Source organism: Odontomachus brunneus, unplaced genomic scaffold, assembly GCF_010583005.1.
Source record: "Odontomachus brunneus isolate Ranch 3 - 2012 unplaced genomic scaffold, Obru_v1 Obru_scaffold_013, whole genome shotgun sequence".
Classification (NCBI taxonomy): domain Eukaryota; kingdom Metazoa; phylum Arthropoda; class Insecta; order Hymenoptera; family Formicidae; genus Odontomachus; species Odontomachus brunneus.
Window position 1 is genome coordinate 2,814,854 of NW_022639463.1, and position 24,260 is coordinate 2,839,113.

Consider the following 24,260-nt stretch of genomic DNA (forward strand, 5'->3'; position numbering starts at 1 on the left):
TGATATTTTTTTCAATGGAAACAAGTGTGTCCCACAAGTGTGGAACTCGCAACACGTTTTGAATCGAGTGAATCGTTCACAAGGCAACGCGTGTCACACGCACGCATGCACGCACGCACGCACGCACACTCGCTCGCGCACGAGACTCCTCGTGATACATCCGTGATCGATCACCTGTTCCATCCCTACTGAACTAAATATGCAGCGCGTTCGGTAAACACATCGATTCTTTTTTTCTTGACACCATTACGACGCACTGCGCTTGTTGCACGCTTCGCTAATTATTTTTGCGTTGGCATGACAAATCGAACTCGTAAGGTTCGCGGCGATTCTCAGGGCTCGATGCAATAATACACAGCGGCATTGTAAATTACGAGGAACCGTGTCTCCACGGATTGAGAACAGGTGGATCTCGTAATCGCATAACCTCTTATTAGATTATCGTAATGTGCCAATGAACCAGCTGCTATCCAGACCGATGACACCGACAATAAACGGATGATTGAATTCAAGGCTGATGTCAACAAGCTTTACGCGACATTGTATAATGCTTTAAGTCACAAAGATGTTACGACGAAACAGGTAATTCTTTATGCAACTATCCATCCGTGTAGTTTATGAAGAATATCACTGCAAATGTCTATTTGTGTGTGTATATAAAAAAACAAAATATAAAAATAAAACCCAAATAAAATATCTCACAATAATATATCTGTTAATTTTCTTTTTTTTCTTTCCCAGATAGCACCAAAACATCCTGGATGTGTTCAGGACATCCTAGCATACTCCTTATCCTGGATGTCCTGGATATATCCTGGACGTATCCTGGACATATCCTGGATGATTTTTGAACATTTTGTACTATTTGGATTGCTATTTTTTTTCCCAGATAGGAAAAAATGTTCTGAGATCATTCTAGATATATTTAGAATATTCTAGAATATTTCTCTAAGCATTCTGAATACATAATGGATAATTTTGGAATATCTTGTGCTATATAGGTTGTTAATTTTCTTTCTTAGATAGCAGATAAAACATTCTAGAGATACTCAGAACATTCTAAGACATTCCTCAGGATATCTTGGATACATCATAGATAATTTTGAAATATCTTATGCTATCTGGGTTGTTAATTTTCTTTCTTTAATTTGTTAGAATAACATTTGCAAGATTTCAATTGTGTCACAATATATCAATAAATTATTTAGGTAATTGATGAAGTCATATTGAACGCAGGTTGAAACATAGGATAATATCCATCGCCTTGATAGTTGCTGCGACAATATTTTACAATGAGTATTTGGTGTACGAAATGCAGAAATTCAAGTGGGCCATGCGCGAGTGCTCAGCCTGTGTCAAGATCCTCCTCGTTGCAGACCCGCAAATACTCGGGGAGAAGAACGAGAATTATTTTGGCTCATGGTTAGCGAGATGGGACAGTGATAGGTATGACCCTTGGTGAATGAATTTCACCTCGGAATTTGTCACATTGATCGATCAGTAACTACGTGAGAAAGCAGTATCGTGTTGAGAATCATATCTCTGATTTGCATTGCATAGTGCTGTGCTTTCAGGTACTTAGAAAAGACTTTCTCTAGAGCACTAAAGTACTCTCAGCCGCACGTTATCGCCTTCCTCGGCGATCTCATGGACGAAGGTCACATAGCAAATGCGGAGAATTTCGAGAGATACAAGAGGAGATTGGATTCGATATTTTCCATGCCAGACGACATAATGGTGCCTGTCCTTCTTATTTCATCGTGTTCTAACATGGCTTTATCTCTTTCCTTCTCAGGAGATCTCTCTATGATGTTTATTCTTGTTTGTTAAGCTTTGTTCATCAATTTATTCTTATCTATTTGCAGAAAATTTACTTGCCAGGCGACAATGACATCGGAGGCGAGGACGACCTTGTCTCTCCCAACATCCACAACAGATTCAATTTCGCGTACACTCAGCCAGACACGTTAGTTTACAAGACCGTCACCTTCTTCAAGGTAAACCTGAAAGTTCCAGTCGCATAAATTTTGCGTTTACATCAGTGGAACAAATATATGTGTCATTGTAGGTGAACAGGTTGACACGTATGATGCCGGAAGCGCCGAAGGATGCATTTCTCAATGATTACGCCGAAAGGAACACGACCAATGTTATTCTTAGCCACATGCCGTTATTGTTCATGCCCGGCAGCTTCGTACAAAACGTATGTTTCAATATTATAAGCGAGGAAAAATCAGAAGAGAAAAAAAAGAGGATTTGTACTGCCATTTGTAGATTATACTTCCATGTGTACAAATACTTTGTAGATTACATTAATTTATACGTATACTCAAAATGGTTTCGACACAATGAAATTGAAATCTCACTAAACACACTGAACTCAAAATTATTACCGACGGACTTACACGATAATAATATATCTAAAAATACTAAATAATAAATATAATCACTGAGTAAGCCCGTCAGTAATAATTTTCAAGTTCCTATTAATAGTTGTTATTTGAAACTTGTCTCATGTGAGATACTCAGATTTTTATTAAGAGTTATATTCAAAGTTCTTCTGCTGATGTTCTATCTGCAACAGGTACTCAAAGAGTTATCGCCGCAAGTGATCTTCACTGCTCACGAGCACAAAGCGATGCACGTGAGCCTGGACACGGCGACCGATCAGTTGAGTGAGATCGGGATCCTCCCGCCGCACGAGACGCCCTTGTATCAGTTGCGGATGGATGTAGGGGACATTCATGAAGTACAAATACCGACATGCTCTTACAGAATGGGTACACCACACATGGGTTACGGGCTCGCCTATATCGGTACTTGTTCACTGTAGTTAACTGTGTTAACAGTAGTTAATTAAATATGATCGAAACGTTAACGACACGTTGGTGATCGACGCTATTCGACACTTCAGACACTCAAGAGAAAACCTTGGAGTTCACGATCCTGTGGCTACCGAGCAGATTCCCGCAGCTGTGCGCTTACGCGCTCATGATCGTGCTGATCGTCTTAATTGCCGCTTGTACTTTCGTCTCAGGCTGTTGCTCGAAAAGCTATGCGACTTACAGTCGTATACCTTCCGTATAGGATAGCGTACAATCAAAAGAAGTACTTATATTACGCTTAAACGGTGAGTTAACTTGACGTCGCAAATTAGGTACAAAGATCCGTCCAGGAGATGACGATCCTTCTATCGTCTCTGTGTCAAGTTTCACGGGTAAAAGTAACAGAAGTATAGTGGTTGTTCGTTAGTCACACCGTGTTAGAACAAACGTTCACCAGGTGCCAGATTTCGATAAGACTTATTAATTATATGGACATAATAATGGGCTCCCTATAAACCTTAATCTCAAAAGGAAAAGAAAAAATCGTTAATTTTCGAGGAATCTTAAATTTCTCGGAGTGTGATTCGCATTTGAGAAATTTCCAAAACTCTCTAGAGTTACTTACGTCGAATATGTTTGTTTGTCATGATCTTGATTGTTGTATTCACTGTGCTGTGACTATAAACGTAATGCCAAACTTGTAATACACTTTGTTAGTGAGCGCTGCAGCGCTGACTTTAGATAAATGACATCTGAATCGTCGATTTGACTTAATAAGTTTATTTGTGACCGAGAGGATTCCCGAACAGAACAAAAATCAAATTACAATTCTTATGGAAATCTTTTAGGGTTGCATTCCAAAACATTCTTTTTGAGGAAAATTTTACTCAATACTTATATTTCACGTTACATATACTATAGAATATCGAGTAAAATTTCCTCAAAGACATTTTGGAACGCAACCTAGAGTAACATATTTGGTATCCTACATATTTATATATTTTTTTATTTTATTTCTTTTTATATTATCTTTAAACGCTTCGAACAACTGGTTGTTTTTTGTACTTATAGCTATTACTGGCAAAAAGTGTTGTGTATTATGTACATAATATTTCTTCGGATATTGATGTTATGTTATGAGATCTCTATGTGAACGTGCAATTGCCAAACTTAAATGTGACTCTCGCGAGCCACTATTACTCAGTTATAAACAAACTTTCCCACATTGAACAATATGTAAAGATTTTTATTAAGAGATTATTATTACTCGAATTGACGATGATAACGTCAATTACAGGAAACCCGCCGATTGTACTTGCTTTTAATTAATGAAAGATTTATCGTATGATATTGTAAGTATAGAGAAAGAAGTAAAGAAGAATTGTTAAAAAAGTGAGGGCTTGTGTTTTAGATAGGTCAATTTATATTTCTCCGCCAACTTGTATATACATATTTGCCTGAAATAAATGTTGAATGTTGAGACATCGTCTTCTTATTATCTAAGGATATCTTGTAGATATTTAAAATGAAAATCTTGCAGCGTGTCGCTCCGTAAGCGGTACAATGATTTATATAGCATTTAAGGATGAATATAAGATGATTTTAAATATAAAATTAAATATAGCTAAAATATAAGAACGGATTATGAATCAATCTTATATAATGTGCGCATTAGCACATTAGTGCTTCCAATCGAATTCGCCACGTTATTCGTAATAAAGTATCATATGTCTGACCAATTGTTGAGTTCTACTATTGAAGACTTAAGTATGGCTGACTATCGTTTAATTGTACCACGACTTTAAATCTTCATTAAAAGAAGATTCATAGCGGAGATTTTAGTGCTAAAAATACTTTAGCCGAGATTCGAACCCCACTTGTCTAGTAGGTTTTCCTAGACATTGCTAGATGTCGCTACTTGGTGAGTAGAGTAACATTTAATTAGCCAATCAGGGCAAAAGGAACTAAGATGTATTTATTATGATTGGTTTATTAAAGTAACTCCCATCAAGTAGGATTTCTGAACATAGTCTTGCATATTCGACTGGCCCTGGGTTAATCGCTTCGAGAGCAATTAATGATGTCATAAGTCTTTACTAGCCAATCATAAAGCTTATAAGTACTTGTTCAACCAATAAACGTAGACTGAATAACCCAGAGTGAGTTAACCCAGAGCCAGTCGAACATGCTGTAAGTCAGAAGTCTTTTATTTTCAATCTTTACAATTCAATAACAAGTCGATTTTTCTATTTTCCAGTAGTAAAACAACGACAAAGCGAACGAAATTTCATTATTTGACAACACTGACGTCAACAAGACAAACTTTTATTTTTACTGGTTTGGTTTATATCGTGCACTTGATACGCGTACTAAATAGTAACTTTCTATTAGATAATCTTAATATTGACAATGCATATCGATGATATGCATGACAATGGCGACGCGTTCAATTAATACAATACGTTTTCTTGATGAGTATTATACCAGCTTAATATACCGTTGTTTATATATATCGTCGATATTATCTAATAGAAAGTAACTATTTAGTACGCGTATCAAGTGCACGATGTAAACCAGGCCATTATCAAGAAACAAAAATAACTCAACATAAAAGCAACAAATTTAGCAACAATTCGGATTAAAGGAACTATTGACACTAGTGATCGAATTAATCGCATTTGACATAATCGAGAAGCTGATAGTTCCTCTAGAGCTGCATTCCAAAACTCTACTCGACGGGTAGAATATACATTTAATTGTCCAATCATGATAAAGAAATCTTGATAAAGAAATAGAGTAGCATTTAATTGACCAATAAGAACAAAGATAACAAGAATTTCTTTATCATGATTGGACAATTAGTTACTTTCCAACAACAGACGCAAGTCGACACAAGTATCATTCTATCTTTGTTACTCACTAAATGTGGAACAAAGATAGAATGATGTTTGTGTCGACTTGTGTCTCTTGTTAGAAAGCAACCTAATAACATGTTCGACTGGCTCTGGGTTAACCCACTCTGGGTTATTCAGCCTACGTTTATTGGTCAAACAAGTACTTATAAGCTTTATGATTGGCTAGTAGAGACTTATGATGTCATTAATCGCTCTCGGAGCGATTAACCCAGGGTCAGTCGAACACGCTATAAATGTACTCTACCCGTCGAGTAGAGTTTTAGAACTCAGCCCAGTTGATCATCGCCCATCTCTAGTGTACGTAAAACATAGGTCTGTTCTTTTTAACTAAACTGTGTGAACTGATGCGATAAAAATTAGAATAAAACAAAATATATTTTAATCTGTTCTTTTTAATTGCACTGCTGGACTAATAAAATAAGTTAGAATGAGACAATTATACTTTGTCTTACTCTAACTTATTGCACCAGTGTTTATTAGTTTAGACGGTTTAGTTAAAAAGAACAGACCTAGTACGCCTGAAGCCAGCATTGAGTGAGAAAGAGAATAAGAGAGAGAGAGGGAGAGAGAGAAAGAGTGAGTGTGAAGTCATGGTTAACACGTAGCCGGCGTTTGACGTGTCCTAGCCTCCTAGCTTAGGCATATAGCGATTTGGTAATTTGTTGCGCGCCGCTTGGATTTGACCGATCAGTCGGATGTTTACGCACATATGGCGAGCACGTTGTGAGAATTAACGCAGATCTACTACATAACTATCACATCCGTGCACGCAAAGACGACCAACATGCTGCCGAACAAGTCGTCGTCGTCGTCGTCGTCGTCGTCGTTGCCGCCGCAGCCGTCGTCGTCGTCGTCGTCGTCCTCCGCGACGGCGAACACCAAGAAGGTCATGTTCCCCGACAAGAAGCCGATGATGAAACAAATGAAATCCTCTACGCTGGCCAACGCCGCCGGCCTTAGCTCTCTCATCACCTTCACCGTGCTCCTGCTCGCCTGGATCTCGGGATTCGCCTCGCGCCTTTTTGCGGTCATACGTTTTGAGAGTATCATACACGAATTCGATCCTTGGTACGTGGTATTTACGCACTGATTATCTCACTGCATAAGGTGAGATAAGTCGGTCGTGTGCGATATGTCTCTCGTGAGAATGAATGATAGTACATTTTGCTAGCTTTTATTCCAATATGACGACGAAAATTTGAATTATGTTTTCTTAACGATCTTTTCATGTAGAAATAATGATAAATTTACATTTATCAGAAGTATGTTCAAATATCTTTTAAAAAATAAATGAATGTTACATGTATTTTTAAAGAAAATTGCTTTTATTCAATTAAAGCAAATTAACAAAGATTTTTACTTACTAAAAATAAGAAGTATATAAATACAATAATATATGATGATATCAAGAGATTACGAGTAATCAAATAACACATGTACTTTTTAAGAAACTTGATTCTTATTCAATGAAAAAGATGAAAATTCGATAAATTAGGCAAAAGGGGTTTTTTATTTATGAGATGTGTAAATATACAATATTGTATGATTATATAATCAAGATATATGACATTAGAGACATCGTTAATTTGTTATTTAATGTTGTCATGTTTGCTGAATTTTTTTATTTGATGAAAATAAATTAACCAAGAGTAATTTTTATTTTTCAACAATATATATATATATATGAAATAAGTAAACATAATAATGCATAATAATAATATATAATTAAGAGATATGTCTCAAATTTAGGTTCAACTACAGAGCAACTGCGTACATGGTGCAGCATGGATTCTACAATTTCTTAAACTGGTTTGATGAGCGAGCGTGGTACCCACTGGGTCGAATTGTGGGTGGGACTGTCTATCCCGGGCTTATGATCACATCTGGTTCGATACATTACGTGCTGCACTCACTGAACATACCAGTGCACATAAGGGACATATGTGTGTTCTTAGCTCCAATTTTTAGTGGCCTTACTGCCATATCCACGTATTTATTGACGAAAGAAATATGGAGCGCCGGAGCGGGCTTGTTCGCGGCATGTTTCATCGCCATCGTACCCGGCTACATTTCGCGCTCCGTGGCGGGTAGTTACGACAACGAGGGAATCGCGATCTTCGCCCTGCAAATCACCTATTACCTGTGGGTCAAGTCAGTGAAGACTGGCTCGATCTTCTGGGCCTGCATCACTGCACTATCTTATTTCTACATGGTGTCCGCGTGGGGTGGCTACGTGTTCATCATTAATCTCATCCCGCTTCACGTATTCGTCCTGTTGATCATGAATCGCTTCAGCAATCGCCTGTTCACCAGTTACAGCACGTTCTACGTTCTCGGACTCTTACTAAGCATGCAAATACCGTTTGTCGGCTTCCAACCGATTAGAACTTCCGAGCATATGGCAGCGGGTGGTGTGTTCAGTCTCCTAATCTTCGTAGCAGCTCTTAGGTATGTAGTCCGTTTCAAAATGATTCAGTAATCGTACAGTTGCAATTTCGTTCCGTTATCTCGTGTTCAAAATGTTTCAATGCTAGACAAGTAATTTTTCTTTTTATTTTTTCTTTCTATCTTATCACTCACGACGTCGATATCTTTTTTTTTTCAGATACTTAAGAACTGTACTTACCAAGTCCGAGATGAAATATTTCGGTGGCGTGGTAGCCGTAACGGCGGTTGTACTCCTGTTTATTTTGATCGCACTAACGTACGCCGGTGTGGTCGCACCTTGGAGCGGCAGATTTTATTCGCTGTGGGACACCGGCTACGCTAAAGTACACATACCCATAATAGCATCCGTGTCAGAGCACCAGCCGACAACGTGGTTCAGCTTCTTCTTTGACCTGCACATTCTTGTTATGACATTCCCGGTGGGTCTTTGGTACTGTATCAAGCACATCAACGATGAGCGTGTCTTTGGTAAGAAACTATCGTGTAATGCAATGTTCTCTGTTCAAATTACTATATTCTAACAAACGCACGCATATGTCTGGTTTGACTATATTTATTATTCCTAATTCTAACATTAATTTTTCTTTAATCTTAATCTTTTTTCATGTGTTTATTATACCTAATTTATTATCTCATCATTAGCAAAGATTTTATTTTTATTTCTTAGTTTTATTTTCTTTTTTTTTTATTTTTATTTTTGTTTTATTTTTTCTCAGTTTTATCTTTATTATTTTCTGAAAATAGTGAGTATCATTATTTGACTGAAAATAGTGAGTAATAACAAATTTGGTCTTAAATTATGACAATAAATATAATTTAATCTCCTTCACAGTCGTATTGTACGCCTTAAGTGCCGTTTACTTCGCCGGAGTAATGGTGAGACTCATGCTGACTCTGACGCCGGTGGTTTGCATGCTGTCCGGCGTGTCGTTCAGCAAGCTCTTGGAGCTAATCCTTAAGGAAGAAGACGGGGACGGGAACGATCGGAACGGTAATGAGAGCGACGAGGAGAGCGAAGAAGAGAGAGAAAGGAGCCCGGGTAGAGCATTATACGATAAGGCCGGAAAACTTCGCAGAATGAGGCATGAGAGGCCAAAAGGCAACGGCGACGGATTAGGCGTCAATATACGTAATGTCGTGATTATCGGCATACTCATGCTGCTAATGCTGTTCACTGTGCACTGCACGTGGGTGACCAGCAATGCGTACTCCAGCCCCTCTATCGTGCTCGCGTCGTACAGCAACGACGGCGGCCGAGCCATACTCGACGACTTTCGAGAAGCTTATTACTGGCTGGCTCAAAATACACCTAACGACGCTAGAATTATGAGCTGGTGGGATTACGGATATCAGATCGCCGGTATGGCTAACAGGTAAAGCAATTTAGTATACGCTATCGCATATTCACATTAACTTTTCCTGTAAGAACACGAATTACACTCTCAACGATCAGTCTGCATTGATTTTTGTAGGTTTGATAATATTTGTCGTGATTGGAAATTAGAATAATTAATTCTTTCATTTTGAGAGAGTATGCTCTTAGCTCACGAAAGATGTGTAACTATCGACATGTCGATTTTCACAGAACTACGCTCGTGGACAATAATACGTGGAACAACTCGCACATAGCGCTGGTCGGCAAGGCGATGAGTTCAAATGAAAGTGCCGCTTACGAGATCATGACGTCTTTGGATGTGGACTACGTGTTAGTGATCTTTGGCGGGATGATCGGATATTCCGGCGATGATGTAAACAAGTTTTTATGGATGGTGCGAATCGCTGAAGGCGAGCATCCCCAAGACATTCGCGAGAGCGACTACTTCACGGAGAGGGGTGAATTCCGCGTGGATTCTGAAGGCTCGCCCACTCTGTTGAACTCGTTAATGTATAAGTTGAGTTACTATCGGTTCGGGGACGTCAAAATAGATTATCGGACGCCTTACGGCTACGATCGCACTCGTAACGCTGAGATAGGCAATAAAAATATCCAATTGACATATTTGGAGGAAGCTTATACCACCGAACACTGGCTTGTCAGAATTTATAGGTAAGTATCGCTTAAATTTTATAAAAGTTTAAATTATAATGTACAAAATTGTAATACACACACACACACATACACACACATACATATACATATATATACAAAACTTACTTTAAAGTTTATTTATTATTTTAGTATATTTATTATTTGAAGTAAAATGATTTTAAAATTTAGATTTTTTAAAAGTTTTTAAATTTTAAAAAATTTTTTAATTAAGTTTTTTAAAATGCTTCATTTCAAATATTATATTAATATTGACGTTATATTTTTACAATTTCTAGATTATCTTCAATCTATTTTTTCAATTGAAGAAATATATTTTTTAGGGTAAAGAAACCAGCAGAGTTCAATAGACCGAGAATTCCAATCTCTGAACGGGTTATCACACGTCGTGCAAATTCATATATTAGTAAAAAGGTTGGTATTTACGCCTTTTAAGGGTAAAAAAAGAGACACTTACTTCTTTTTATGTTATGGTCTCTCGTATCGTTTTGCCTTTTCTATCGTTACACTTCAGTCGATCTGGAAACGTAGTTGAAGTTATGGGGGGTCGGGCATTGATGTTTCAGACTGCGCGGCGTAAGCGAGGTTTCATAAAAGGCCGGCCAGTTGTTATTAAAGGACAGAAACCTCAACGAGGAACGACGTAACGAAGATCCGCCGGTTATTTCGTAACGGTTTTCAAATACAACTTTTGTAATAAAAAAAAGAATTACCGTCCCTTGGATCTACCACAAAACTATACCTCGAAATAAGAGTTTAAATATCGTCGGAAACAGTTTTGTTATTTGTTTGAGAGAATAGAATACTTCAAGATGTTTTCTTTCAAATCGGAGAACAATGAAAATTATTTTGAATTTATATTCAACAGTGTGACAATATTTTCAACAGTGTCACGTATATATCCAATATTCTGATCCGATCCGATGATGTTTGTAAAAATTGTATACCATCGTAGTCCGATTCATTTCTCTCCAAAAGCTAGACCGTCGGTCATTATTTGTTATTACATAACTACACACACAACCGCAAGTATTGTTGATATCAACAGGCTTTCGAATTCGTCATGTGAATATTTCCGATAGATTTATGAATGTATTCATTATATAGCAGGTCACAATTATGTATTGTATATTTTGCATTTCTCTAGAAGACTTCGTCGTTATTTTTATTTAAATTATTTTCCCATGAGTCGATTGCATTTAGTAGTTGACTGTGTAAACATTTTCTCTCACGTTAATCACACTTGTTTGTTATTAATCAAACGATTACGTCGGTCTCAAGTAAATTCTGAGACTTCTAAGACATTCTATAGTTAGTGTACACGTTTATGTTACATAGTATGTCTAATGCACATGATATTGTCTCATCAAAGAGTCTGATATGGAATGAGGAAAACGGACTTTTGTCGATTTTCAGCCGGAATATCAGAAACAATCGAATGTGTCATGTGTACACAGTTTGTTGTATAGCACCTTGTTGAAAGATAAACATTTGTGATAACTAGTGTCGTTATTTAACAAACACGTACTTGAGATGCAATCCAATTCATAATTTTCGTTTCACCTGTTAAAATTTAAAAAAATTTCGTTTCACTCGATTCAAATTAAGAAGGAAGGTTTTCATATTGTAAATCGCATATACAAATTTTACATAATTTTATATTTCTTTTTGTTATTAAATATACAAGGAAATTTTCTAGTGCTTCACCAGAAAATATTAAAACTATTTCAGCACATTTTTTCTTCCTTTACATAACTTCTATTTAAAAAACCTGGAAAAATAAATTATGTAATACTAGTTTTATGTATATTGGTATTGTTGTATTAGATATTAGTTTTGGTTAATTTAAATAGTATAATACATATTCTAAGAAAAAATGATTAAAAGTAATTGTTCATTAAACTGATAAGAATGAAATAATTTTAGTCGAGGAATTTAATTGGGAACATAAGATTCCGGATATTGTCGGCCTATATAGTAGTGGACATTCCACGTGCATTGAGCTTACACACATACAATAGCTCTTTCAGACTCCCCTTAAATCTCCTTATCCGTATCATCGGACAAATCGCCTAATTCATCAAAATCCTCTTGCGAACCAGCGCCACCGAACATTCCCGTGCGATGACTCGCACTGGCGCTGCTGAAAATTCCTGTAATATTTACACATGAGAATTTGTTTCGTTTCAATTGTCTGTCAATCGCCTCCTTTAGCGTATTGTACGCGGCTATCATGTCACGCGGACACTGCGACAACAGATCTGAAAAAAATATTAATTCAGAAATTTGCTTACAATACTTATATATTATTCAATATTACAGTATATATGCGACAAAAAAATTATTACGTTTGTAAACTGGTTGACTAATGTCGAATATTCTGTAATAGTAATACAACTGATTGTAGAGTTCCGTTCCGGAATACTGAAACATATGAACGTGTACATTATGTACGTACAATTTTAGGTGTACGTTGTAAAATTCACAATAGAGATCTCTACAGAATAATTCAATTCACTCTGGTATTGTTAACTACTGTATACCATCAAATCAAGAAATCAAGATCTCAGAGAATCATCAACTTTGTTTTTCATTTTGTAAAATGAAATTACACAAATCTTAGAAGAATAACAGTAAAAATTAATTGGCCAACATTTCTGAAAAGGATATTAGTCTGAGAGAATGATGGTTCATTAACTTACAACTCTGGCCATGGAAATATCCTTGCATACTGAACAATCCGGGAATTTTCTTACAAAATCCAACGGTAGTCTCCTAGTTCTGTTGGAACACAATGGATTCTCGCATTCCAGCCAGCCATTATAATACTTGCTGATAGCTTTTCTCATAGCAAGTTGAACTACATTTTGTATCGCATTTGCGTATCTCCAAGGTGGCAATTTACAGTCCTGATTTGGGCACATACTGAGCGACAATTGCCGACCAGAATGCTATGGAAAATACGCGTAAGTACGATGTAGTTCTCATAACTAGTTTCATTGATTTAATTACTTTAATTACTTGATTTAAGAAAAAATTGTATTCAAGATTATGAAAAGAAACTATGAAAAGATAAACACTTACAAATTCTGTTACAGTGTCCTTAATTATAATTTCTGTATTGCATCGTTCACTTCTGCATTTGAACGTCAAAGGCACGCAATTGTCAAACCTTTCGTCATTGATGGATAACGGCAGGTTCAGGGTCGCTTCGCAGGCTATCGTTTTGGGTTTGTAAACGAATTGTAAACCTAGGGAATAAATCGGCATATGATGAACACCGCGCGTCTCATTTGATTTCTAAAATTTGAGATATCTACGAATTATACCTAAATTGTTAGCTAAGAAGACGTCGTCGATACCCTCAATTGGATCGCAAATTCGCAGCACTACAGGAAATATTTGGCTCAGCAAGTAATAATTGACGTCTACCTTCAGTTTCTCGTTATTCTTCACTTCATCGATATGATACGCACGTTCCGTCGCACTTGCCTCAGTTCCGTCCTAAATGTTGAAACAATTTATATAATCCAAGATCAACGGATTTTATAATTTTAAGAGATCTTACATTATATATAAATAATACCTTTTTGTATAACTTAAAAATTATATAAGGTGTCTAACGATGACATATAAAACTCTCGTGTAGATCAAACTGAATAAAAGTCTCCTGCGAGTGACCACGTAAGTTTTTAATTAATAACTAAAAATCTACGTGGTCATTTGCAAAATAGTAGAGAACTTTTTTGTTTGACCTAATCTATACGTTGACGGGAGTTTTATATGCTATCATGAGATACTCTGTAACTTCAGATATTACACAATTTAAAATCTTAGAACGAAACAAAACCTCGCATATGATATACGGTAACGTGTCGCCAGCCTTCCACATTCGGCCGCCCGCTTTGTTCAACCTCAATGCCACCATCACATGCGACAACTGCTTCTTATCCGGATATGCATCTGGATTCTTCGACAGTTGTTTGGTGATGACGAACGACGACATCGGTGCCGTTCCCTCCTTCACGCTTTTCGCGACGTTTTGCAGAATCTGCACGACTTGCTCCAGACGCGTCTCGCTCGAATGATCGCAAAGAAGTATATCCAGAATTTTTCTGAAAGGAAATACGCACTTCATATGTGAGCAAAGCCCGAAATAACATCGATCTCGATATACGTTACGTAATATATTTGCTAACTTTCCAGTCTCGCAAGCTAATGGGCACCAATCTCTCCTGACAATGTCCAGACCCTTGTGCTCCTGCGCCAATTGTAACTGCCCGCTCGGCAACTTCGTCATCGTAACGGCAGCGTATTTCTTCTTTTGAAGAAGCAACAGATACCGGAACACTCCGTCGATGTCCAATTCGACTTTTTTATATCGGTTATTGACCTCCCGCATGATCTACGAGATATTTGATCTTGTCAGATCACCCATCAACTTGCGAAATGCAGCTGACAAAAATCATATTCGTATACGTAACATAAGATAGAGTATTCAGGATTCTTTCTTACCTTTCTACCGATCGAGAAAACGTCGTCGTATTCCAAAATGTTGGTATTTATCATCAACGAGTCGGTATCGCCGTAAATGACTTCGTACTGCAACTTCTCGACCAAGTGTTTCGTGTCTTCTAGAATCTCCCGACCTTTTGCTGAAGAATATACATTTCGGATGTCATCAACGCTACGTTTAGCTTCAGCAATCTTACATCTTACCTGTTATCAAAGCGGCGAGGCCTTTGGCATAAAATCGACAATGTGCCGCTCCTAGACACCCGTACATAGAATTAGCGGTGAGCTTCAAGGCCATTTGCCTGATATGGTAATCCATCTTCTGTTCCGGCGAGAGATTCGGCGTCTTCATGAGCTGCTTGATCTGCTGTCTGCTCTTGACTAGCTTGTAAATTTCAGTCGGGATCACACCAGTCTCCAAAGTTGAGTCAGGAATGCCCAAATGCTGTGCAGCACGATTAGGTATATTATTCAAGAACCTTCTTTGTCAGTGTGTTTTGAAAAAATTACCTCGACTTCAGCGTACGCTGCACCGGGCACAGTGGTGAAGCACAAGTTGTACTCCTGTATGATACTCGGATATAGAGAATTAAAATCCATCAACAGCACTAGTTTGTCGTAAAAACCTTTCTTCGGGTCGAGCACCAAGCCTCCGGTGTACGCTGCAGCCTTCTTACGAGGACCATCTATATATGAATATATGAATATAATTAATATATATAATATTTATATATTATGTAATAATCATATATTATATTTTTATTAAATTGATTATATATAATTTATATTAAATAATGTAAATTAAGATCTCACCGTCGTCTCGTCTCTTTTCAATTTTCTTGTCCGGTGTTATGTAATCCTTTAAATGAAAAGCGTGCAACAATAGATATTCATTTCTCTCAGCTCTTCCGCCCAACAGAGTTCTCGATAGGATATTGCCTACGTTCGGTTTATCAAGGTTTAATTCCTAATAGCAACTGTATTCAGATATATTAGAAACAGATATTACAAACTTACCTGCTAAACAAGTAATTTGAAGCGCCAACGGTATAACATTAAGATCCATTACTATAGTTATGATGTATTTTGCTTCTTTTAACGTCGCATGTATCAGACTTGTTATTTTGTCCGCGGTATTGTAATATGACGGGGTTTCTGCTGGCGTAATCTCCTTGCACTCGTGTTCCTTCGTTCTTAGCACCTAAAATTGCCAAAATCATGATATCTCGATCGGATATATGGTACGACGTTATATCATTATATCGTGTGACTTACCGCACTACAGAGCGACTGCAGATCATAACTTCTGACCTTCAAATTCAATTCTTTTGCAGAGATTTGAATGTCGCAAATCGGGCGACCGACGAATGCCTGATTGAGAATTATCTTTCCCTGCAAAAAGGTAGTATGAATTATGTATTTACTTCTCAATTTTGAATACGTTGATTTTGTTACTGCTCCGAAAACTTGAATTTATTGAAAAAAATCGCAGATAAGATATACGTACGTACTCTAAAAAGAGGAAGAATTGTTGATTTTAATCTTCCTATTCTATTCCAATTCGATACTTTTAGAGCGAACATTCTTTGCATTAACACGTCAAACTGAAACGCACAATCGTAGCCTATTATCAAATCCGGATCTGCCTTTTGTATTAACGTTAACAGCTCTTCGAGTAGTTCACTCTCGGTTTCACATTTAATTATTTCAATATTTGGAACCCTAGGTAGCCCGTCTCGAGCTTGTCGTGGCCATGGAATATCTCGTGGCCGCGTGACAACTATACAAAATTACAACAGTAAAATCTCTGTTAGTATTTTGAACAAAGAAGCAGTAAGAGTCAGTACGTAGAAATTAAAAAACAAAAACTTTATGCAAATAAGATAAATTGCAGCAATCTTCTTTTGTTCATCTATATCAAAAAATGATATCGACTACTTTCTTAAAGTAAAATATCAGTGTATTATATATCAGTGTATTATATATTATTAATAAAAGACACATACGGCAAAACTGACGGTCATAGGGTGGCTTTGGTGGTTCCTTATCGACGTTATATTTATGATGAATCAATACTACGACCATCACTACTTCATTCTGCAATTTCGAGTTCAAAGACATCCTTACATTTAACGTCGCTATCACCATCGGCGGCTTGGCATTATCTTGGGAACACAGTGATATGTTGTCCATATCTGAAGTAACCACCTGTTGCGTTACAACATTGTTATATAAACTATATATTAGCAATGTGTACAATATATTATGTTATAGTATATCATATATTCTAAATATATATATTATACATTATATATTTTTTTTTGCGTTTAGTTTGATCTAATGTACATGTACATTGTCAATACATGTAATGTAGATTGTCAATATGTATAGGATACTTAGCATCAAATACCCTGCATATGACAATATGATTATGACGAACGATTTGTATTTATCACAATACAATAATATTATGCACTTACTATCTGCTGACACCAAGCGAAACGTCCCGCAGTCGGTGACACGTTCTTGACGTCCAGCCAACCGGGTCCCTTGATTTTTCTCTCTATAAGCAACAGTTCCATCGCGTTGACTGTGGCACCGAAGACACGCTCGATTGCCGGGCCAGAGTAATCGGCGTCGATCGCAGGATAACGTGCGTTATACCTGACCTCCAAATAATCGGATGTCTTTGGTGTACCCTCCTTCTCAAAGGAATAATGCTTTTTCGTCTCTTTACAGTTAAATTCCATTATACGCGTCTTACTAGCATATTCATCAAATTCTTTGTATACATCCTCCATAGTAGTTAATTGGGGCTCGCCGTTCTTGGGAGTCCTCAACTGAAATTCACAACCAATCTTATCTGCCGTATTGGTACTATCTGATGTATGTCTATAGAACAGTTTGGTGAAGAAAAGATGCATGAAAAAGTGTACATACGTATTTTCTGGGTAAAAGATATATTCTTCTCGGTATACAATGCACCATAACGCAACAGGAACAGTACATATCGTGATTAGGTACATAAGTCTTGCCGAAGAGGTACACGGTTCCGGGATTCTTGAAAGGATTTTCGTACGCGTCCAGATAGTAAAATCTGAATACCTCCACCTCGTCTTTTGTCTTGACTAATTGTGGCGTTACTTCCGTCAAATCTATCGCGTTCCCGACCTTTATACTTTTCACAGAAGTTTTGCACGTAGCGTTTTGCACGTTCGTCCCGGTTTTCTGAGGCACGTTCTTCTGAGGTTTAACATTGTTTACCGGTGATGAAAAGTCAACGTCCATGCTCCCATCGTCGAAGTCTATAGTAGATAGCTGCAATATATATTTCACATATAATTTTGCTTCTACATAAGAGGGAATAAACATAAGGAGAAAAAACTCACGTCTCCAACGCATTCGTTAAGATCCATATTTGATTCCTTTTCTGCTCTTAAGGATACAGAAAGTTTTGACTTACTACATAACTCTTCATCTATAAATTCACTCTCAATCATCTGACTTGCACTCTCGCAATGTTTGGTGTCTTTTGAATCTGTTTGCTCACTTGTATTGTTTTTTTGTACTTCCTTGAGATTTATATCTTCATCAATTCTCTGGCTCATAGTTTGATAATGCCTAATGTCATTAGACTTTATTGGTTTGTCTGTATTCTTCTTTTGTGGTACTTCAAAGAGCACAGCAGTATCGTCATCCTCAATTATTTGACTGGCACTGTTCTCTTCTAGTCTCTGAGTTACTCTTTTTTCACTTATTTCTTGGCTTAAAAATAAAGATTGACTGTTGCATTTATAGTAAACTGAGTATTCATGTAACATTAATAAGAACTTATAAAATCAATATAGAGCAATATACAAATATACATAATAAACACAATACATAATAAATACAACTTACGCAAGATCTGAGTGAACTGTGTGGCAAAATTTGTTTTTCACTTCTCTTGATTTAAAATTATCTGTTGTTTTTTTATTTGTAGAAATCTCACTAAGCAATTCCCCTAAAATATCATCATCCTTGCAATCTGTGTTAGTACTTTTTTTAGAAGGCATATTCCTAATCATGCTTTGAATATCTCCTTTTTTCTTTTCCTCATCCTTCTTCTTTTTCCTAGGGCCAGCCATATTATACTTCTGTCTCTTAGCTTCTTGAATGCTTTCTTCATCCAAATCGTCATCAAAAATCTCTCTCCCATCTTCCACATAACCGCTTTCCCCTTTAATTTATTCATTTAAAATTAATACTAAAATGTTTTGCAGTTACTAGAAAATAGATGTACTGACTTTACATAATATCTTTAAAGTGAAATGTTTTCCCTAACAAAATCCTTTTTAATTATAATAAAATGTCTTTACATCAAGGTGCAAGAGATAAGAAAAATAATTGTTTACCATCATCGACTATCCAGTCATCCCGTTGGCGTTTTAAAACAGTAGTATTGTACTCCTTTTCGTCTACCTCGTCGTACACGTTTTCTAACTCTTCAACCTCATACTTGCGTTTGCCACTTCGAACCTCCTTCAATCTCTCCAAAGCTGAGAATCTGCCAACCTTATCAATCTTCTGACGCCTACTCCTTCCAGATGTGGATGCTAAAATAGTTTTATTGAATAAAACAAATTACAATAAAATAAAATAAACTATAGTATTTGTTTGAATCATTCCGCAAAACAAAACATAGTAAAGTATATAACAAGCTGAAGGAAATACAAAGTGTGTATAAATGCACAACACGTTTGTCACAACGTGATACTCAACCAAAATCATCCCAGTACTTAATAATGCACACAAAAATTTACTTACGCTGCGAATCGTCCATTATTCTTCCCGTAAATTACGTTTTTTAGACAGAACACGCAAACGACATTTCGTGTCGTCCTTATTCAGTGAATTTTGGCGGGAGATCTGAAGCAACGTGAATACTGATATTGATGTCGTGCGATTAGCCTCAAGACTAATCGAGTTTCGACACTGATTCCACTAATCGAAATATCATATCGTTCGATATCCAATAGAAAAAGTGGTTTTCTAGAGACTCTAGCCGGAGACTGTTCTCTTTTAGCTCCAAAGTTCACACCACTGCTTGTTTATCTCGAGATTTGGCAGCATTGATCTCACATTTGTTACGTACTTCAAAGCGGAAGGTTTAACGAACAACAAGGTGCGAGAGGGTAAATATTCTTTAAAGCACGTTCGCGTAGCGATGATTATCGGTTTACGCATTGATTATCGACAGTCCGAGCTAATTCGTGGTCATTTCATCGACGATAACGTGATCCTGGACAATCTCGGAACAGTTTGAACTTCGGTGACTCGAGTGACTCTCAACGTTCTATACGTATGTACGTCTTACGTATATATGTATATATATATATAAAAATATATTTAACGTGCAGCGATGAAATTAGAAGATACACGAGAAACTAATTTCTGTATCTTGAAGGATTTTTTTCATGATATATTATCAATAAGAAAATACGTTATTGTATTCGTAAATGATTAGTTTGAATATTGTTTTCTTTTTTTGCAAGAAGAAGCAGGCTAACAAAGCTACACAATGTTTCGGTGTACAATGTCGACATTTGCAAAGAACATATCTCATTACATATACAAATTATTTGTCGTGCCAACAACTGATTTTCTTAAGTTGCTATAATTCATTTAATCCATTTTTTGGTTATTTAGTTCATTACATACAAATATTAAGGAACATTGCATAGGTTATATGTTCGAAAGGCAATTTTATCGTGAAGTCTTTACATAAAGATTACGTGATACTTTTGTATGCTTACATTCGAGTTTTACACAGAAAAAATTTTTATAATAAAAATTTACTTTTAGTTATAATGGCAAAGGCACATAGTCCGACACACTTCAATGCAGAACCAGATAATATATACGATCCAAACTTTACTTTGGATATCAATACACGAATGCGAGTGCCAAAGAGCATTCGTGTAAATGGGGATTATGATGGGGATAGCACTACAATGGCAAATGGATCAGCATGGAATCAAGCACTTGCTGCAGAAAAAATTGAAATGCATGTGCCAGATAGAATTCTTGTTGTTGGTGAGATTCCATTTTAAATGTTGGGCTATTGTGCCCATTATTAAAGAAGAAGATATAGTGTTATATTTTCTTTTATGTGATATTTCATTATAATTTTATTATTGCAGGACAAGAACAACACATTGGCACAAAAGCACCGCCACTAGAAATTGCTTTAGAAAATTCTATTATGCCTACTGAACCTGTTGTTAGAGTAAAGGTAAGATATTAAGAGAATGAGGGAGTATTATAAGTATATTATAGAAATTGCTATTAAGTATTTGTCTTGGTTCATAGACTCCTCCGAGAATCCTGACATTGGACAATTACTTTCCAACAGTGGATGAAGAAGAACAATCTGCTTCCTGTGAAGACAGAGAAGTACCTAGGACATACAATACTGAAACACAGATAGTGCGACATGTCAGGTATGGGAGATTTTCTTTATTTTAGTTGTATAATTATCTATAATTCTTTGTTATGAAACAGTTATCACAGTAATTGTATCAACAGTATGCTCTATTTTCTATCTGCATCATATTCAATTTACTTTATGCTTTTTATACAGAGAACCAACACCTTCATATGGTGCTCTCGACGTTTCTTTGCCACCTAGTGAAGAAATCCAGCACTTACGTCGCCAAGTAGGTAAACTGAATCGCAGAGTTATGGCACTTGAACTTGAACTAATGCATCGTCAGCAGAAAGAAAAGATTTTGTACATAGCTACTGTAGCTTATCTCATATTGAAAGCTTTCTCTTGGTTAAGTAGAAACTGAATTAAGGATAAGAAAAAGACAAATATTGGGAAGTTTTTTGGTAGAAAATGTTATTAACCAACAATGTTAAACCCTTCTTGCTGTGTGAAAGTATAACCAAAGACTTTTTATCACAGTCTCGTAAAAGTAAGCAGGACAGAAGTATTCGGACGACGCATATATGATATGAAATAGAGATAGATATGTGTGAGCATTTCTATTATGCAGTTAACCAATACATTATCATGACGATTTGTCATCATTATCGTGTTAAGAACAAAAGTCTCGTTTTGTTTTAAAAGACATATGTATTGTATTAGGTTCGACGATATATGTATTATTATTCACGTACAACATGTACAGTATATATAAAGAAGTAAATAAACTAAGTTAATTTTCATAATGTAGACAACAGACAGCAGTAAGAGATGTTTTGCAGGGATTATATGTGTATAATTAAAATTTTTTCCTTAATATTTGGGAATCATTTATTTTGGTGCTATGATATTCCATATATACATGAAATTTATATTCTGTTATATCTCAGATTTACTTCAAAATATATCTTGGATACATTCTTTGTTCTTTTTTTATGATTACAGGACTTAAAGTTGTAACCTTAATCAATATATAACAATGAATGAAATTAGTATACAATTACTGAAATTTAGTAGCTTTACATTTATAATTGTATAAAAAATCTAATAATAAAATTATATATGCATATATATACATAAATATATATATACATTATATATATATATATATATATCCATTTATATATCAAATATATATATACATATATATATATATTTGATATATAAATGGATATATATGGTACAAATTGTGTTTTACATATAAAATGTAATATATTATTATCAAATATGCATATTTTACTTTATAAAAAATATTTACTTAATTTTTTTTAATTTAATTATATTATTTATACATTTGGAATTATATATTGTGTATCACTAAAATGATTTTCACCATATAAAGATATAACCGTTATTCTCATAAAGTTTAGTTTTATTACTTTTCTACTTTTATGTGTAAATATCATAAAAGATGGTTCGTGATATCTGTCTTTCTCGCGGAGAATTGCGGAATAGATGAAGGTATTTCACGTTTATTTACCAAAATTTAGACAGGATTAACTTGTATTTATATTTAAGAGAAACTTTAGAGTAATTAAGAGAAACGTTCGCAAGATGATATAAGATGTTATTTTGGAAAAATGTCGAAATAAAAATATAATAAATTATTTGGACGAATATTCGGTATATACGGTGTAATAAAAGCCTATACTTTCATTTATTATAACTTTTTAACTTAAATGCAAAATCGGGTTCTGTAAAAGTGCCAATACATGGGAGCGTTAGTCAATCAACGTCCCAGAAGTATACTTGTAGTTCTTGTGGAAAGTGGCACGTTGATTGGCTACCGCTTTAACGCTCGATGCTCCCAGGTAAAGGTACCTTAACACCCTTACCACTTGCATAAGGAAAATACCAAAAAAATTTGATGAATATCGGTGAATACACTTAAAATACGTCCTTCCTTCCTTCAATATATGGCTACAGGCCTCTATAAGAGTAATGCCCCTACGCCAGTTTCCGATTAATGATATAATTTGAGAGTAAAGTCTTGGAAATTTCCAAGACACGATCCAAAAAAATCACAAGGTCCGAACATGTTCGAACACGTCTTGTCATGACGGCGGTTAGGCCGGAACTTTTACTTAAAATACGTCAAGTTGCACATACCACCAGAAAATGTCAGCAGCATAAGGCTGATATTTCACGTGTCGTACGATAAGCTTTTTGGATACGTTCATTGGTTGACGAACAGAGAACCTAGAAATACTCTATTCGCCAACCAATAAACGTATCCGAAAAGCTTGTCGTACGACACGTGAAATAGCACCCTAATGGAAGATTCACACCGCGTCCGATGTCCGACGTACGACGTCCGATATCCAATAGGAGAACAGCTTTCCAATGGAGAATTGAATTCTCTATTAGAAAGCTGTTCTCTTATTGGATATCGGATGTCGTACGTCGGAAATCGGACGCAGTGTGAATCCTGCATAAGTCCCGATCTACAATAAGTGTAGTAATCTTTAAACCGTAAGAAATTAACCAATCACGATTGATTATTCTTCTATAATTCAATTATGATGGGTCAATTTCTTAAAGCTTACTACACCTATTGTAGATCGGGACTAAGGGTGCTATTTCACATATCATACGACAAGTATTGTTGGACGTGCCGATTGGCTGATGGATAAAATTCTCCTAAGCTCCCTAACTTTTCTTTCAGGTCAAAAATTCTCTATCCAACAGCTAATTGAAACGTCTGACAAACTTGTACGACACGTGCAGAAATAGCAGCCTAAAATTTAAGCCAATAAAAAATTTGAATCCGGTCGATATAGAATCTATAGTGGCCAACCGTTAGCCAACTAATATGTGCTACTAGCCTCGCACTCTTAAGCTGGTGTCACATAGAAAAACTTAAGCAGTAAATGTAAGCAGTAAGCAAATTGACCAATCACAGTCATTGGTCTGGTTTACATCGTGCACTTGATACGCGTACTAAATAGTAACTTTCTATTAGATAATCTTAATATCGATGATATATATAAACAGCGGTATATTAAGCTGGTATAATACTCATCAACAAAACATATTGTATT

The 24,260-nt window shown here is 36.1% G+C and overlaps 4 protein-coding genes across 11 annotated transcripts; 3 read left to right on the top strand and 1 right to left on the bottom strand.

Annotated features, from left to right (window-relative positions):
- Window positions 1–27: 27 nt before the first annotated feature.
- Window positions 28–4,307, top strand: LOC116841005 (metallophosphoesterase 1 homolog). Of its 2 annotated transcripts, XM_032808451.1 has the most exons (8): window positions 28–213; window positions 438–582; window positions 1,237–1,446; window positions 1,575–1,737; window positions 1,866–1,997; window positions 2,069–2,203; window positions 2,585–2,816; window positions 2,915–3,087. In XM_032808451.1, the coding sequence occupies exons 2-8, from the start codon at window positions 566–568 to the stop codon at window positions 3,085–3,087; spliced, it is 1,062 nt and encodes a 353-aa protein (XP_032664342.1). In that variant the 5' UTR covers window positions 28–213; window positions 438–565. The 2 variants fall into 2 exon arrangements, with proteins under 2 accessions (XP_032664342.1, XP_032664343.1); XM_032808452.1 differs by lacking the exon at window positions 28–213 and having other exon boundaries at window positions 566–582; window positions 2,915–4,307.
- A 2,000-nt stretch (window positions 4,308–6,307) lies between these two features.
- On the top strand, window positions 6,308–11,960 carry LOC116841001 (dolichyl-diphosphooligosaccharide--protein glycosyltransferase subunit STT3B). Of its 2 annotated transcripts, none has more exons than XM_032808445.1 (7): window positions 6,308–6,808; window positions 7,490–8,188; window positions 8,346–8,656; window positions 9,021–9,561; window positions 9,774–10,235; window positions 10,559–10,649; window positions 10,773–11,960. In XM_032808445.1, exons 1-7 carry the CDS (start codon window positions 6,525–6,527, stop codon window positions 10,791–10,793), a joined length of 2,409 nt encoding a protein of 802 aa, XP_032664336.1. In that variant the 5' UTR covers window positions 6,308–6,524; the 3' UTR covers window positions 10,794–11,960. The 2 variants fall into 2 exon arrangements, with proteins under 2 accessions (XP_032664336.1, XP_032664335.1); XM_032808444.1 differs by having other exon boundaries at window positions 6,311–6,808; window positions 10,802–11,960.
- On the bottom strand, window positions 11,880–19,744 carry LOC116841000 (DNA polymerase alpha catalytic subunit). The gene is made up of 21 exons (XM_032808443.1): window positions 19,557–19,744; window positions 19,145–19,345; window positions 18,651–18,969; window positions 18,140–18,515; window positions 17,691–18,068; window positions 17,231–17,590; window positions 16,757–16,958; window positions 16,262–16,530; window positions 16,026–16,142; window positions 15,768–15,951; window positions 15,564–15,689; window positions 15,261–15,436; window positions 14,955–15,195; window positions 14,751–14,890; window positions 14,435–14,640; window positions 14,086–14,350; window positions 13,565–13,739; window positions 13,320–13,486; window positions 12,938–13,186; window positions 12,584–12,659; window positions 11,880–12,496 (listed from the first exon to the last, which is right to left on the bottom strand). Exons 1-21 carry the CDS (start codon window positions 19,570–19,572, stop codon window positions 12,273–12,275), a joined length of 4,467 nt encoding a protein of 1,488 aa, XP_032664334.1. The 5' UTR covers window positions 19,573–19,744; the 3' UTR covers window positions 11,880–12,272.
- Window positions 19,745–19,817: 73 nt separating this feature from the next.
- LOC116841006 (transport and Golgi organization protein 11) lies at window positions 19,818–22,140 on the top strand. 6 transcript variants are annotated; one of them, XM_032808457.1, is made up of 6 exons: window positions 19,818–19,924; window positions 19,990–20,095; window positions 20,595–20,825; window positions 20,933–21,024; window positions 21,102–21,232; window positions 21,373–22,140. In XM_032808457.1, exons 3-6 carry the CDS (start codon window positions 20,600–20,602, stop codon window positions 21,581–21,583), a joined length of 660 nt encoding a protein of 219 aa, XP_032664348.1. In that variant the 5' UTR covers window positions 19,818–19,924; window positions 19,990–20,095; window positions 20,595–20,599; the 3' UTR covers window positions 21,584–22,140. The 6 variants fall into 6 exon arrangements, with proteins under 6 accessions (XP_032664348.1, XP_032664346.1, XP_032664345.1 ...); XM_032808455.1 differs by having other exon boundaries at window positions 19,819–19,924; window positions 19,990–20,091; XM_032808456.1 differs by having other exon boundaries at window positions 19,896–19,914; window positions 19,990–20,091.
- The last annotated feature ends 2,120 nt before the right edge of the window (window positions 22,141–24,260 follow it).

Excerpts from the sequence above, each read along its gene's own strand:
- LOC116841001 (XM_032808444.1), top strand. The coding sequence starts at position 6,525 with ATGCTGCCGAACAAGTCGTCGTCGTCGTCGTCGTCGTCGTCGTTGCCG. Across the intron at positions 8,189-8,345 it reads ATCTTCGTAGCAGCTCTTAG|ATACTTAAGAACTGTACTTA; the intron begins GTATGTAGTCCG and ends TTTTTTTTTCAG. Across the intron at positions 10,236-10,558 it reads TGGCTTGTCAGAATTTATAG|GGTAAAGAAACCAGCAGAGT; the intron begins GTAAGTATCGCT and ends TATATTTTTTAG.
- LOC116841005 (XM_032808451.1), top strand. Across the intron at positions 1,998-2,068 it reads AGACCGTCACCTTCTTCAAG|GTGAACAGGTTGACACGTAT; the intron begins GTAAACCTGAAA and ends GTGTCATTGTAG. Across the intron at positions 2,204-2,584 it reads CCGGCAGCTTCGTACAAAAC|GTACTCAAAGAGTTATCGCC; the intron begins GTATGTTTCAAT and ends TATCTGCAACAG.
- LOC116841006 (XM_032808457.1), top strand. The coding sequence starts at position 20,600 with ATGGCAAAGGCACATAGTCCGACACACTTCAATGCAGAACCAGATAAT. Across the intron at positions 20,826-20,932 it reads AGATAGAATTCTTGTTGTTG|GACAAGAACAACACATTGGC; the intron begins GTGAGATTCCAT and ends TTATTATTGCAG. Across the intron at positions 21,233-21,372 it reads CAGATAGTGCGACATGTCAG|AGAACCAACACCTTCATATG; the intron begins GTATGGGAGATT and ends CTTTTTATACAG.
- LOC116841000 (XM_032808443.1), bottom strand. Across the intron at positions 18,970-19,144 it reads TGACTGGATAGTCGATGATG|GGGAAAGCGGTTATGTGGAA; the intron begins GTAAACAATTAT and ends AATAAATTAAAG. Across the intron at positions 16,143-16,261 it reads CAATTCTTCCTCTTTTTAGA|GGAAAGATAATTCTCAATCA; the intron begins GTACGTACGTAT and ends ACCTTTTTGCAG.